At 52.8% G+C, this 14,378-nt stretch overlaps 1 protein-coding gene across 3 annotated transcripts; it reads left to right on the plus strand.

The window, feature by feature from the left end:
* The first annotated feature begins 1,812 nt into the window (after positions 1-1,812).
* Positions 1,813-11,822, plus strand: C2CD2L (C2CD2 like). 3 transcript variants are annotated; one of them, XM_005215936.4, is made up of 14 exons: positions 1,813-2,567; positions 4,539-4,634; positions 5,206-5,325; positions 5,489-5,599; positions 5,687-5,803; positions 5,901-6,012; positions 6,155-6,263; positions 7,169-7,233; positions 7,327-7,454; positions 7,543-7,717; positions 8,645-8,746; positions 8,894-9,027; positions 9,115-9,400; positions 10,698-11,791. In XM_005215936.4, exons 1-14 carry the CDS (start codon positions 2,214-2,216, stop codon positions 10,907-10,909), a joined length of 2,121 nt encoding a protein of 706 aa, XP_005215993.1. In that variant the 5' UTR covers positions 1,813-2,213; the 3' UTR covers positions 10,910-11,791. The 3 variants fall into 3 exon arrangements, with proteins under 3 accessions (XP_005215993.1, XP_005215994.1, NP_001098828.1); XM_005215937.5 differs by having other exon boundaries at positions 5,901-6,000; positions 8,891-9,027; NM_001105358.1 differs by having other exon boundaries at positions 1,928-2,567; positions 8,891-9,027; positions 10,698-11,822.
* Positions 11,823-14,378: the final 2,556 nt, after the last annotated feature.

Below are 14,378 nucleotides of genomic sequence, written 5' to 3' on the forward strand. Positions count from 1 at the left end.
CTTCTTTATATTTATTTATTTGGCTGTGCTGGGTCCCAGCCACATCACTCAGGACCTTCGATCTTTGTTGTGACATGCAAATTCCTAGTTGTGGCACGTGGGATCCAATTCTCTGACCAGGTGCCAAACTCGGGGCTCCTGCATTGGGAGCACAGAGAGTCCCAGCCACTGGACCACCAGGGAAGTCCCTCTGTTAGACTTCTTAAAATTACAAAGAATTTGTGCTTGGGAAACTTTTAAGTACTGTAGGGACACAAACTGAAATAAACATGATTGTTTTCCTGAAGGAGTTGACTTCCTTATATTAAAGTATCTTGACTGAATATGAGGGAAGAGAGATGAGTTAAGACAGGGTCTCCACTTTTTTTGTCCTCTAAAATCCACACTCTAGGACTTCTGTAGTTTGTGGTTTTGTTGCTAAGTCACATCTGACTCTTGGGATCTGATCGCCAGGCTCCTCTGTCCATGGGATTCTCCAAGCAAGAATATTGGAATGGGTTGCAATTTCCTTCTCCAGGGGATCTTCCCGACCCACGAATCGAACCCCGGTCTCCTCCATTGCAGGCACGTTCTTTACCAACTGAGCTACAAGGGAAACCTATAGTTTGAGGGAGCCAATGATGATGCATGGGCAGGGCCACAGCAAGGTCACCCACACCCCATTCCTTAGAGTGAAATCTGGGGATGCCCCAGGCTTTCCTACACCTCCCATGGCTCAGGCACCCTGTCGCTAACCTGGCAGGTTCTGCTTAGCTCTGCAGCCCGACACTTTAAGAGGACATTGTTTACTTCCATGTGCTCATTGCTCAGACTAATGACTGGATTTGGGAGAGAGATACTTAACACCTTCCTGTTTACCTCTCTAAGGAAGGCCTGCCATATATATGTGGAGAAAAAGGGCCTCTTGGGGAATGGAGATTCCTCTGAATCTTTTTGTAGAATTTTCCTTCCCCTGCCTCCAGAAAGCAATGACAAGCCTCTGTCCTATAGGAATGGAATCCATCCCCTTACACCTAGGAAAAGGGATGGATTCTGAGGCCAGAGTGTACCTATAACATTTTTGGATGCGTGCTGAGATATCACATATTTCAGTCCTCTGGCTGAATCTATTGATAGTCCAGTGCTGCAGTGCCAGCTCCCTTCTCATTACCAACCCCTCTACACGTGCTCCTTAGGCAGAAGCTGTTACTATGGAAATACATTATTTTTAAAAACAGAAGCAGCCCCAGGCTTGGGAAGTATCTCCAGAACAAACCCACACGAGCAAGGAGGTTAATAGGGTGTCTCTTAGTCCTGGCTCCAAAGGATGGGAGTAGATGACGGGGGTCAATATTCCATGTTCTCAACCTCTCTCGGGTGGGTATCAGCTGGACCTCTGCCAGGCACTACTGTCTAGGAGGGATGCTCTGCATCTACACACCCAGAGCCTAGCTTCGGCCAGGAACCAAGAAGCTGCGGAACCTGGGTGTTTGGGGATAAGGGGTTGATGCTATCCACAGGGAGTACCTCCTTTTTAACCACACAGGCGTCCAAACTATGGAAAGCTAAGGAGCGTAGGGGAAAGCAGAGGCGGCATCTCTGTGAGTGCAGTTACTCTTGCTTACTCTTACCTTGAGCTCAGGGGAGCAGGAGTACCCCCGATTCCAGAATGGGGCGGGGTAGTTAAAGATCCCGCCTATTTCCCACCCAGGAACCTCCTCCCGGTTCCGCTCTTCCTCCCACCGTCTTACAGAGCTGGAGTTCCCGGCTCCCTAAGCCCCTCCCCCGCGGGTGCGGCTCCTTTAAGGCAGGGTGGGGGCGGGGGGGCCGGCCGTGTTGTCAGTGTCAGCTCTGCGCACGCAGCCCTCCGGGAGCCGGTGCCGGCCCGTGAGCCACAGCGTCTCCGCAGACGAGTCTCCGCCCGGGTCCGGCGGGGCCCCCGCCGTGGGAGGAGTCGGGCGCTGGCCGGCGACTAACCCGGGTCGCACTGGCGGATCAACCGAGGAGGGCCCCGGACTACGGAGAGAGGGACCCCGGCGTCGCGACTCCCCAGGAACCTCCTCTCCTCGATCTGTGGCACCCCCTAGTCCCGGGCACCCAGCCCCGGAGAGCCCCCAATCCCGCGCGCCCAGCCCCGGGGGAGCCCGCCCCCGCCCCGCGGCCCGCCCGGGCCATGCTCCCCCGGGGCAGCGGCTGAGCCTGAGCTGGAACCGGGACCGGAGCCCGCGCGGAGCATGGATCCGGGTTGGGGGCAGCGGGACGTGGGCTGGGCAGCCCTGCTGATCCTCTTCGCCGCCTCACTGCTCACGGTGTTGGGCTGGCTGCTGCAGTATGCCCGGGGCTTGTGGCTGGCGCGGGCCCGCGGGGGCCGGGGCCAGGGACCCGCCTTCGCTGCCGAGCCCGCCGTCTCCCTGCGGGAGCTGGGCGTGTGGCGCTCGCTGCTGAGGCTAAGGGCGACTCGGGCCGGCGCACCCGAGGAGCCAGGCGTCCGGGGCCTTCTGGCATCTCTCTTCGCCTTCAAGTCTTTCCGGGAGAACTGGCAGCGGGCTTGGGTGCGAGCGCTGAACGAGCAGGCCTGCAGGGATGGGGTGAGTAGGACAGGACCTAGATGGTCCCCCCCACTCTGCCTTTTTTTTTTTAAGAGGAAGGACTGCTCAGGCCAGGAGGACTGTATGGGGGTGGGGATCAACTGAGGAACCCCGTGGCATCTCCTCCCCTCTGGGGTCAGAGAGAAGGGTGCAGGTGTGCCTGGGCGTTGTGGAAATCCAGCTATATCCCAATTTTCTATTCCTGTGGTCTAGGTACTCTCTGGCTCCAAACCGGTGCACAACTTGCTGTTCTCATAGCAACACTAATCCCTGTGCCCCAGGGCACTTCCGCCTAGCCTGGGTGCTGGTTGTGTGTGTGTGGGGGGGGGGCAGTGGGGGGAGAGCAGGGCTGGCAGGAGTAGAAAAGAGGTGCACCTGTGAAAGAATCTGCTTGGTCCTCTTGCCACCACACCCAGTCAGCACTTCATGCCCCAGATCCCTGGTGTGACCAGGCAGGTCCCCGAGAAGCCTGAATCCCACCCACCCCCCATCCCTCAGTAATTTCATTGCTCCAGTCTAACACATCCTTCTTCATGCTCCCTGCCATGTCTGTGTGGAAGGAAAGGTGTTCAGGTGGAAAGGAGACTGACAATTCATGGCCCTCCCAGCACATAAGCCTAGAGCAGTCCCTTGAGGGTCAGTCACAAACCAGCCCAGCCTACTTCCTCCCATTGCACCACCAGCAGCTGGCCTCCTAGGAAGTGGGGCAGGAAGCACGGTCATAAGACTGAGGTGGGAGTGGGAAGTGAGACCTCCTTGTCTTGGGATCCCCACTCATCTTGGCCTTCACAGCCTATGAACCGCCTCTCTCAGAGGGTTCTCCATTTCCAGCCACCACTAGTTGGAGGGCTTCACTCAACTAGCTGCCCAGATGCCTGGAAACAGTAGACACACAAGAAATTGCTCTTCCTCCTTCACTCAGCTGACCAGAAAGCCAGATGGCATCTGTCAGTCTGCACCATGAACTCAGTCTTCCACCCAGCTCTCCCTGTACCTTGTTCCTCTGTCAGGACTGACTCCCCAAGACGACTGACTCCCCAGGACAGCTGACTCAGCTGGACATTAGCCTCCCTTGGAGGGGGTGGGGAGATTGGGGTTCTAACCATCCATCTTCCTTGGCCTGACCTTCGGACAAGACTGCTACAGTAGCAGAGAAGTTGGCTTTCCCCGGTTTGCCAGGGAAATGAGCCCTGTGGATTTGTTTCTGTCTGTGCCCAGTCTGTGCCCCCTCCTCAGTTCTTCCCATTCTGCTCCCTGGATGGGGCTGCAGCAGTTTGCTTCAACTGCCGTGGAAGAATTAGGAAGCTCTTACAACACCTAAGCTAAGCAGCTTTCTGCTCCCTAATGCCACCTTGCTCTCTGCCTTGAGGAATTAGCCAGGTCCCTGGCCGCTGAGCCTTCTGAGCTTGCTTTTCTTCCCAGTTCCTCTGGTAAAGTTCCCCAAGGCCATGCTGAGCTAACCTTCATCTCCAAGAATATGGGTAGAGTCATACTCCTGTGCCTCCACATCCCATTTAGCTGGAAGAAGGCTTAGTTCTTATCTTGAATAAGTGGCTCTACCGCTTTCACCCTTGGCTCAGCCATGTCTCTCCCTGCCCAGCTGGGATATATAGGTGGCACCAACACCTTTATTATTATTTTTTTCTATGCACATCTTTCTTCAAGGGTAGGGAAGAAGGTAGGGGGAGGAGGAAGGCTCCTGGCATTCAAGGAGGAATCTAGGGTCTTCAGCTCAAGGTGATCTGGTCTCTGAGGTGGTCTAGCTCCAGGTCTGCCTCACACCTGCAGACCCCTGAAAAGGTGGGATTCAAAAGAAACACTTCCTGTCCTAAAGCTCTGAGCCAAGGAGGGGCCAGAAGGCAGCCTGCAGCTGAGGCCTCTGCAGTGCCAGGGCCTAGCCAGCAACTGAGTAGGTCAGCCCTGCGGGGGCAGCTCCAGAGACCTGACCCTATGCCCACATTACTCCCCCAGAGCTCCATCCAAATCGCCTTTGAGGAGGTGCCCCAACTCCCACCCAAAGCCAGCATCAGTCATGTGACCTGCATAGACCAATCAGAGCGCACCATGGTAAGGGTCTGATGGGTTCTGCCTTCTTTAGGACTGGGGTGGGGGCTGATCCTGAGTTCCCTTTACTCTGAGGGTCTAACCTGAAGTCTGTGAATGCCTTAGGAATCCCAGAATTGGCTTCAGGAGGTTGGAGAATCCCATTGAAGTTACAGGCAAAATGTAGTACTTGTGTGCATATCTGCATTTTTCTGGAGGAGTCTGAATTTTATCATTCTTTTATGGATTTATGACCACTCCAAGGGCTTCCCTGGTGGCTCAGTGATAAAGAATATGCTTGTAATGCAGGAGACTCAGGTTTGATCCCTGGGTTGGGAAGATCCCCTTGGAGAAAGAAATGGCAACCCATTCTAGTATTCTTGCCTGGGAAATGCTATGGACAGAGGGGCCTGGCAGGTTACAGTCCTTGGGGTCACTAAAGAGTCGCAAAAGAGTTGGACCCCCCAAAAGGTGATTCCCGAGGGAAACTGGAGAGGGGTCTGCTGATCCACTCTCAGGCAGGACAGGGCAGGGCCGAGGTGAGCATCTTCCTCTATGCCTGACCCTCCTTGCCTCCATGCCTTGGCTGTCTCAGGTGCTGCACTGCCAGCTCTCTGCTGAGGAGGTGATGTTCCCAGTCTCTGTGACCCAGCAGTCCCCCGCTGCCGTCTCCATGGAGACCTACCACGTCACTCTGACACTGCCACCAACACAGGTGGAGGGGGTGTGGGAAATGGAGTTGGGCAGGGGGTGGGAGGTTCAGCTGCCTCTGCCTTTTCTGTTTGGTTCCTCTCTAAGATGGAATTTGGGAAGAGAGGGTCCTAGGGGGTTGGAGGAGTCAGGCAAGTCAACCCAGTCCCTTTGTCCCTTGTACACAGTTGGAAGTCAACCTGGAGGAAATCCTTGGCGAAGGCCTGCTTGTATCCTGGGCCTTCACTGATCGCCCAGATCTCAGCCTGACGGTGCTTCCCAAGCTGCAGGCCAGGGAGGTAAGGGGGAAGGGCTGGAGAGAAGAGACAGAACAGGGAGAGGGAGGCAGAGCTGAGGGCCTCACCTCCTTGTTCCCCTCCCCGCAGAGAGGTGAGGAGCAAGTAGAGCTCTCTACTATTGAGGAGCTGATTGAGGATGCCATAGTCAGCACCCAGCCAGCTATGATGGTCAACCTTAGGGCTTGCTCTGCCCTTGGGGGCCTGGTGAGTAGGCACTCAAAGCAAATAGTTTGCGTGCATGTTGTCTTCAGGGTACTGTGTTGGGATTCTTACAGCTCTTTTTACCTCCTCCTGCTCTTAGGTTCCCAGTGAGAAGCCACCCATGGCACCCCAGGCCCAGCCATCCATCCCCAGACCTATCCGGTTATTCCTAAGGCAGCTTCGAGCATCTCATCTGGGAGGTGAGCTGGAAGGTGAGAGCCAGAAGCTTCTGGTGGGCTACCAAGGCTGTGGCTGCAGGCATTCCTGGCCCCTCTGCCCAGGGTATGACCTCTCTACTACTCAATGGCCTCTCAACTTGGATATGAGCATTTTTATGTTTCTGGTTCCTCACAGGCACTGGGGAAGTGTGCTGTGTAGCTGAGCTTGACAACCCCATGCAACAGAAGTGGACCAAGCCCACGAGGGCTGGGCCTGAGGTGGAGTGGAGCGAAGACTTGACATTGTAAGGAGTGACTCCCCAGCCCCCACCCCTGCTTCCACGGGTGGACTGAGATCAAGTCCTTCCAGCAGAGCCCTGACATGAATCAGCTGTTTTCAGCTCTTAATTTTTGCTGTGAGCCTCTATTGTATGCCAGGCCCTGGCGTAGTCCCAAGGGCTACAGACATGACCAAGATGCACCTACCTCAACCCTGAGTTGATCACCAGCTCAAAGCAGAGACAGATGTACGTCAAGGAGATGGTATAAGTGCTCCAGTCCAGGTTTATAAAAAGTGCCATGGGCGTGCTTAGGTTAGGGAGCTTAATTCCACAAAAATAAAGATAAGAGTAGGCTTCATGGAGGAAGTGGCATTTAAACCACACCTTTGAACAAAAGTAGGATTTCAACAGAGTGTGAGAGACCAAGGGTTCATGGCAGACGGAACAACTTGAGTAAAAGAAAAAGAGGGTGATTCAACATAGAGACTGGAAAGGCAGGAACCGGGAATATCTGAATGCCCAGCTGAGGAGCATGGTCCCTGCTCAGCCCCATCCCATTTTCTATTTCTATTCTATGTATTTGGAAGCATATTGGAGCACTTGTTCCATCTTATTTACATCCATCTCTCTCTGCCTCTGGGCTTCCCAGGTGGCTCAGTGGTAAAGAATCTGCCTGCCAATGCAGGAGATGCAGGTTTGATCCCTAGGTTTCGAAGCTCCCTGGAGGAGGGAATGGCAACTCACTGGTTTTCTTGCCTGGGAAATCCCATGGACAGAGGAGCCTGGAGGGCTTTACTCCATGGGGTCGCAAAGAGTCAAACACAACTGAGCATACATGCACGCACTCTGCCTCTGGCCTGAGATCAATTCAAGGGTGGATTCAGTTTGCTAATCTTCCCCCTCCCTGCCCCACCTCTCGTTGGCCACAGGGATCTGGGCCCCCAGAGCCGGGAGCTGACCCTCAAAGTGCTGAGGAGTAGCAGCTGTGGAGACAGTGAGTACAGGGCAGGAAGGAGCACCTCTGGGTGGGTGCTGAGTGGGGCTGCCTGGTCATGGACCCAACTCACAGTGCCACCCCTTTCCCCAGCTGAACTCTTGGGCCAGGCCACACTGTCTGTGGCCTCCCCTTCCAGACCACTGTCCCGAAGACAGGTGTGCCCACTCACCCCTGGGCCCGGGAAAGCCCTGGGGCAGGCAGCCACCATGGCAATAGAGGTGAGAAGCTGCCCCCTGTGGGGAGATGGGAAGACCCAGCGAAGGCCAGTCCTGAGGCCCTGCCTCTTTCCTCTTTCCCCCTTGGCAGCTTCAATATGAGGAGGGTTCCCCCCAGAACCTGGGCACTTCCACCCCCTCGACTCCACGCCCCAGCATCACACCTACCAAGAAGATTGAGCTGGACCGGACCATCATGCCAGATGGCACCATTGTCACCACAGTCACCACTGTCCAGTCCCGGCCCCGGGTAGATGGCAAATTAGGTAAAGAGGAGGAGCCTGGGAGTCCAGCTCTAGCCAGGGGCCCTGGACTGCAGATCCGTGGCAGGACAGGGAGGGGGCAAAGAAAGCCCTAATTCCAACTCCTCCTGTTTTCTGACCACATCTTCCATATCGCCTATGCCTCTCTCAAACTTTCCCTTGAAAGTGAACGTTAAGTTGCTCACTCGTGTCTGACTCTTTGCCACCCCATGGACTGTAGCCTACCAGGCTCCTCAGTCCATGGAATTTTCCAGGCAAGAATACTGGAGTGGGTTGCCATTTCCTTCTCCAGGGGATCTTCCTGACCCAAGGATAGAACCCGGGTCTCCCGCATTGCAGGCAGATGCTTTACCATCTGAGCCACCAGGGAAGCCCTAAACTTTCCTGTACATCTGTCCATTTCCCTAACTAGCCCTCTCCCCTTTAAGTCTGGACCTACCAGCCCCCATGACAGTACTCATACTTCCACCTCCCCAAGTTCCCCTCTGTCTTTTCACACGTTTGTCTTCTTCCCTTTTCCCAGCCCCAGCTGCCTAATTGCCCCTCCCTCACCCCTCAACTTCTAGCACCCATGGGACCCTCCAACAAACCCAGTGACCTCAGTGGCAATTCTCCTACTCCAGGGCCTCTCCATGACATTTCTCCCAGCTCTACAGGTCCCATGGCATTTCCCCTACTTCCACTGGACCCCTATGCCATCTCTGCACACTCTCAGTATTTTCATGCCCTTGGTGGGGCCCCTGCCTCTTTCCCACACTCCTATTGGTTCCTGTGGTATCTTTTTGTCCCCATGGCATCTTCTTAGTCACCCCTGTGATTAATCATGCCTTAGTCATGAGTCAGCCAAAGTCTGCCTCTCAATAAAGACAGTAGCGGGTGGGGGCCACTCTAAAGCACCTCCCAGCTCACTGACCCTCCCCCACCCACCAGACTCCCCCTCCCGCTCCCCGTCCAAGGTGGAGGTGACCGAGAAGACGACGACAGTGCTGAGTGAGAGTGGTGGCCCCAGCAGCACATCCCACAGCAGCAGCCGTGAGTAGGGAATTGGGAAGTGTGAGTGGTGGTTGACACCGGAGTCCCGGAGTCAAAAACCACTTTGGGTGAGGCACAGGAGTTCAAGTCCAAGAAGGAGCTAGGGAGGAGTCAGGTTGCCCGTCTTCTGTATCCATCATCCAGCAGGGGAGAGCCACCTTTCCAACGGCCTGGACCCTGTAGCAGAGACAGCCATTCGCCAGCTGACTGAACCCAGTGGGCGGGCAGCCAAGAAGACACCCACCAAGCGTAGCACACTTATCATCTCGGGTGTTTCCAAGGTAACAGGGCTCTGGGGAAAGGAGGTGGGCTCGGGAAAAAGCCCTCATGGGTCACTGTTGCCTATTAAAACTTGTCCTTCCTGCCAGGTGCCCATCGCTCAGGATGAGTTGGCACTCTCCCTGGGCTATGCGGCATCCTTGGACGCCTCAATACAGGATGATGCAGGGCCCAGTGGAGGTCCCTCCTCACCTCCCTCAGACCCCCCAGCCATGTCCCCAGGACCCGTAGATGCCCTCTCCAGTCCCACGAGTGTCCAGGAAGCAGATGAGACAACACGTTCGGACATTTCTGAGAGGCCCTCCGTGGATGATGTTGAGTCGGAAACAGGGTCTACTGGTGCCCTGGAAACCCGCAGTCTCAAAGATCACAAAGGTGGGGTGATATTGGCAGCCCCTCCTTTTTTAAAAAATGTACTTATTTATTGTGGGGTTATGCTGGGTCTTTGTTGCTGCGCGCATGCTTTCTCTAGTTTCAGAGAGTGGAGGCTACTCTTTGTTGCAGTGTGTGGCCTTCTCATTGCGCTGGCTTCTCTTATTGTGGAGCACAGGCTCTAGGCGTGCAGGCTTCAGTAGCTGCGGCTCCCAGGTGCTAGAGCTCCAGCTCAGTGGTTGTGGTCCACAGGCTTAGCTGCTCCAAGGCATGTGGAATCTTCCTTGACCAGGGATCAAACTCATGTCCCTTGCACTGGCAGGCGAACTCTTAACTATTGTGCTACCGTTGTCCCACCCCTACCCCTCTTTGATGCCCAGTTTCATCACCTGGGTCCCACTGGACACTTAGGGACATGGGAGCCTCGGGCCAGTCTCCTCGTTCCTCCTCCAAGGGATCATCCGAGTTCCCAGCCTGTTTCAGCCACGCCAGAGTAGAGACTGGGGACTTGCTGCCTTGGGTCTTGGCTTGGATCTAACAGGCGTGGGTAATAAGAAGAGACTCAAAAGTATTTCCCTTTTTTAAAAAACCTCTGTTTTTCTCTCTTCCCGGATCTAAGAGCATATTTTCCTTCCCTTATTCTTTTCTTCTCCCTTTCCTTTCATTCTGAACTCTCTCCGCTATAAGAAATCCTTCCCTAGGCCAACCCTAGGAGTGTCCCTGTAACAGTGACACAGTCGGTACATACCTGTGGTATTTCTAATTTATAAGGTTGTAGGACTTGCCCCAAATATCCTCCTCCCTCTGCCAGCGCGTCTTTAACTATTTTAACTATTTATGACTTATGTCTTTAACTATTTATGATTTAAGCCTGCATCACTTCTTGGGATATTAAGGGTCCTAAGTCCAAAGCCTGCTGTGTAAGCACCTTTCTCATTATATTGGTCTTGAATTTACCCCTTTAAAGTGTTCCAGACACACCGCTCTTTGCTCACATCCTGGAATCTAGTCAACAATCAAGGTCAACCCACTTTGTCGCTTTGTGATTTTATAGGCTTTTAGGAACACCTCTGTTCAGCTTTTTTCTTTCTTTAGTAAAGAGGCCCAACTGTCAGTCTGTCCTCACAGAGTAGCCAGCCCTGGGACATTCCTCCTCAGGAATGCACATAGAATCCCATGAGCGCCGCCGTGTTTTTCGCAGGAAGGGCATGTCTTTTCTGCTCCATGCCTTGGACCCCTTCATGCTCTTCCATGCTCTGCTCCCCACCTCGCCCCTCAGCCTCCCCTCTCCCCCCAACAGTGAGCTTCCTGCGCAGCGGCACGAAGCTCATCTTCCGCCGGAGGCCACGTCAGAAGGAAGCTGGTCTGAGCCAATCACACGATGACCTCTCCAACACGGCGACCACACCCAGCGTCCGAAAGAAGGCTGGCAGCTTTTCTCGGCGTCTTATCAAGCGCTTTTCCTTCAAATCTAAACCCAAGGCCAATGGCAACCCCAGCCCTCAGCTCTGAGGGCCCTGTTCACCCTCTGAGCTAGGAGAGAGCCGGAGTCCTCTCAGCCCTTTCCCCACATTCCCTTCCATTCCCCTCCCTGGATTCCCAACAGCCTGGGCCAGGGAAGCCCCGCGAGTTCCAGGAAGGCCTGTCAACCCTGGGCTGTGGGGCCAGCTGGAAGGGTACTTGCAACGGGAAGCGTGTGAGAAGTGGACACCCGTTGCCAAGGACGTAGAAGAGGGAATGGGTGGCTGGGAGAAAGAGGAGGCTCTGTCCTGACACCTGTGGGCATTCCTCAGACCCGTTTGCCTGCTGTTGACACCCACCCCCTCAGAGGAGTCCCAGGGTGCTCAGCAACTCAGATGATCCTTTCTCCCTTATTTATTCTCTTTTCTATTTATATGTGTGGTCCCAGCCCCTCAGTGAACAGTGGATAGAGGGCATCTCTCCCAGGTGATCCTTCTCTCCTGTCCCAGGAGGGTTGGCAATTCCCTTTGGGATGGGGCTCCCACACTTCCCTCAGGTCCCCACCCCGACCAGCACCAGTGTCTGCCTCTGAGGACATTGGCAGCTCATAGAATGCCGGGCCGGTGCCCGGGATGGGGGGCAGGTACTCCCCACTCCCTGCCTCCCCTTCTGCTCTTCATCCCTCCCTCCCCCTTTATTACCGTTTTTTGTACTTGATGCCTTCTCTGTGAGCAGTGGCTCTGTTGGAAGGAGGGAGCCAGGAGCCTGCTGGGAAGCCTTCCCCAGAGAGATGGCTTTAGGAGTTTTATTTACAGACTGTGTGATGATGGAGCAAGAGCAGGGTTGCCCCTCTGTATAGTGGGAGATGATGATGTCCATTGCTGTGTGATGGCTTGGAATTTAATTTATTAAAGTCAAACTGGAGTTTATAAACTGAATAAATGGTCATCCTTTGAAAGGCAAATGGGTAGTGAGGCTGTGGTGTCGAGTGGGAGGATCAGAGACAGGGACCCATGTCGGGTAGGTGACACGTACATTGGGTCTGTGAAGTTCTTGCACAGAGGGAGGGACATGTGAGAGAGAATGGGAGCACAGTGTCTTTGAAAGGTCAAGTTGTAGTGGTAATTTTAGTCAGGAAGAAAAAAAGCTTCAGCTAGTACAGGCATCTTCATTCCCCTTCCTTGAACAGGCTGCTCCTCCTAGAATATAGGAGAGTCTGGAGTAGAGGCTCTGGATCTAGCCTGGATCTGAGTCCCAGTTCCACACATAATTATCTGCATGACCTTGGGCAAATTATGTCACCTCAGAGTGCCTCAGTTCTCTCATCTGTAGAGTGGGGACTATGATTAATAGTAGCTATCGTTTGGTGTGGGTGAGAAGGAAATGAGTAAAGTGCTTAGAACTCAGCTGGCATACAGTCAGCACTGAATAAGGGTGAGCTGTTGCCTCCGAAGAGACAGATTGGAAGGGGGAAGTCTCGTAAGGGTTTCATCACAATAAAAAGTCTTTCTCTCCTAAATGAGGGCAAGTTTCAGGCGATTACGACACTAGTAAATTCAAGGATCCTGGTTCCTGTTCTCCCAGACCTTACTCAGGACTTGAAGCAAATAAGCTGCTGCAGGGTGTCAGACAGAGCACTGAACCAGGGACAGAAAACCTGGGTGTACCACAGACCCTGCAAGTGACCTTGAGAAGTCCACTTCTCCTTTCTGGACCTCAACTTCCTCATCTCTAAAATGAAGAGTGGCCGAGATAATCTTCCAGGTCACTCTAGCCTTAACATTCTGACTAACCTATATCACAGAGGCTTTAAGGGTACCTGCCTTTGGGGAGTCAGCTTGGAGTTGTTAATATTCCCCCATGTTCCTGTCCATACTAGCCAGAGAATATGGAACATTTTGAAAGGGTGGCAGAATATGGATATTTGGTTCATTTACAGAGTGAAAGTGAAAGTTGCTCAGTCGTGTCCAGCTCTTTGTGACCCCGTGGACTATACTATACTTTATTTTCTTGGGCTCTAACATAACTGAAGGTAGTGCCCACAACCATGAAATCAAAAGACACTTGCTCCTTGGAAGAAAAGTTGTGACCAACCTAGAAAGCATATTAAAAAGCAGAGGCATTACTTTGCCGACAAAGGTCCATCTAGTCAAAGCTATGGATTTTCCAGGAGTCATGTATGGATGTGAGAGTTGGACTATAAAGAAAGCTGAGCATGGAAGAATTGATGCTTTTGAACTGTGGTGTTGGAGAAGACTCTTGAGAGTCCCTTGGACTGCAAGGAGATCCAACCAGTCCATCCTGAAGGAAATCAGTCCTGAATATTCATTGGAAGGACTGATGCTGAAACTGGAACTCCAATACTTTGGCCACTGACTCATTGGAAAAGAACTGACTCATTGGAAAAGACCCTGATGCTGGGAAAGATTGAAGGCAGGAGGAGAGGGGATAACAGAGGATGAGATGGTTGAATGGCATCACCAACTCGATGGACATGAGTTTGAATAAGCTCCGGGAGTTGGTGATGGACAGGGAAGCCTGGCATGGTGCAGTCCATGGGGTTGCAAAGAGTTGGATACGACTGAGCGACTGAACTGACTGACTGGACTATACAGTCTGTGGAATTTTCCAGGCCAGAATACTGTGTAGCTGTTCCCTTCTTCAGGGGATCTTTCCAAACCAGGGATCAAACCCAAGTTTCCCCTATTGCAGGTGGATTCTTTACCAACTGAACCACCAGGGAAGTCCCAGAACACTGGAGTGGGTAGCCTATCTCTCTCCAGTGGATCTTCCCGACCCAGGAATCAAACCAAGGTTTCCTGCATTTCAGGCAGATTCTTTACCAGCTGAGCTACCAGGGAAGCCCAATTTGTATGAGAGATATGCCAAATTCTAGTCATCAAAACTCAAAGAGATTTATCAAGCTCCTTCCCCTGATCTAAGAAATGAAACTCTTATTTGTTCACAGAGGAGCAGTTTGTTTACCAACATGACCAGACAGCCAACACACTGAACTCAGAATTTCACGAGAAATTTTTTTTTGATGAGAGGGCAGGTATTCAGGTTCCAACTGGATCTGTGGATTGAGTTGTTGATGACTGGAAAAGTTAGTTTCCAGTGCTGAGCTGCCCAGTGCAGTCACCTATTTTGTAGTGAAGAAGAGTCTCGTCACTTTTCAAAAATAGAGATTTAAAAAACGAACTCAGAGGAAACACAAAACATAATTCAGCTTATCCATTTTCTACTTTCAGGAGAGATCCAGAGTTTTGGATGAGTATGAATTATGCTTCAAGGTCTTGCGGCAGCTTTTAAAGAACAAATCTCAGGATGTGTCTTGAATTATCCAGCCAAAATTGTGGCCTGTTTTCAAGAGAAGCAGATTGAGTGGAAGTAAACTATGCTAGACAGCAAAGTACTGTCTCAAATTTTGGAAACGTGTGCATTTCAGAGATATCCTGAAATTTTTTCTCTGTAAAAATTGAGTCTACGCAGATCCGTGAATGAGTTTTTCTTCAGGAAT

Source organism: Bos taurus, chromosome 15, assembly GCF_002263795.3.
Source record: "Bos taurus isolate L1 Dominette 01449 registration number 42190680 breed Hereford chromosome 15, ARS-UCD2.0, whole genome shotgun sequence".
NCBI lineage: Eukaryota > Metazoa > Chordata > Mammalia > Artiodactyla > Bovidae > Bos > Bos taurus.

What these genes read in the sequence shown, in the direction of transcription:
- C2CD2L (NM_001105358.1), top strand. Translation starts at nt 2,214, where the DNA reads ATGGATCCGGGTTGGGGGCAGCGGGACGTGGGCTGGGCAGCCCTGCTG. An exon ending in TGGAGCGAAGACTTGACATT is followed by an intron (nt 6,264 to 7,168) that starts GTAAGGAGTGAC and finishes CGTTGGCCACAG; the next exon opens with GGATCTGGGCCCCCAGAGCC. An exon ending in CCGGGTAGATGGCAAATTAG is followed by an intron (nt 7,718 to 8,644) that starts GTAAAGAGGAGG and finishes CCCACCCACCAG; the next exon opens with ACTCCCCCTCCCGCTCCCCG.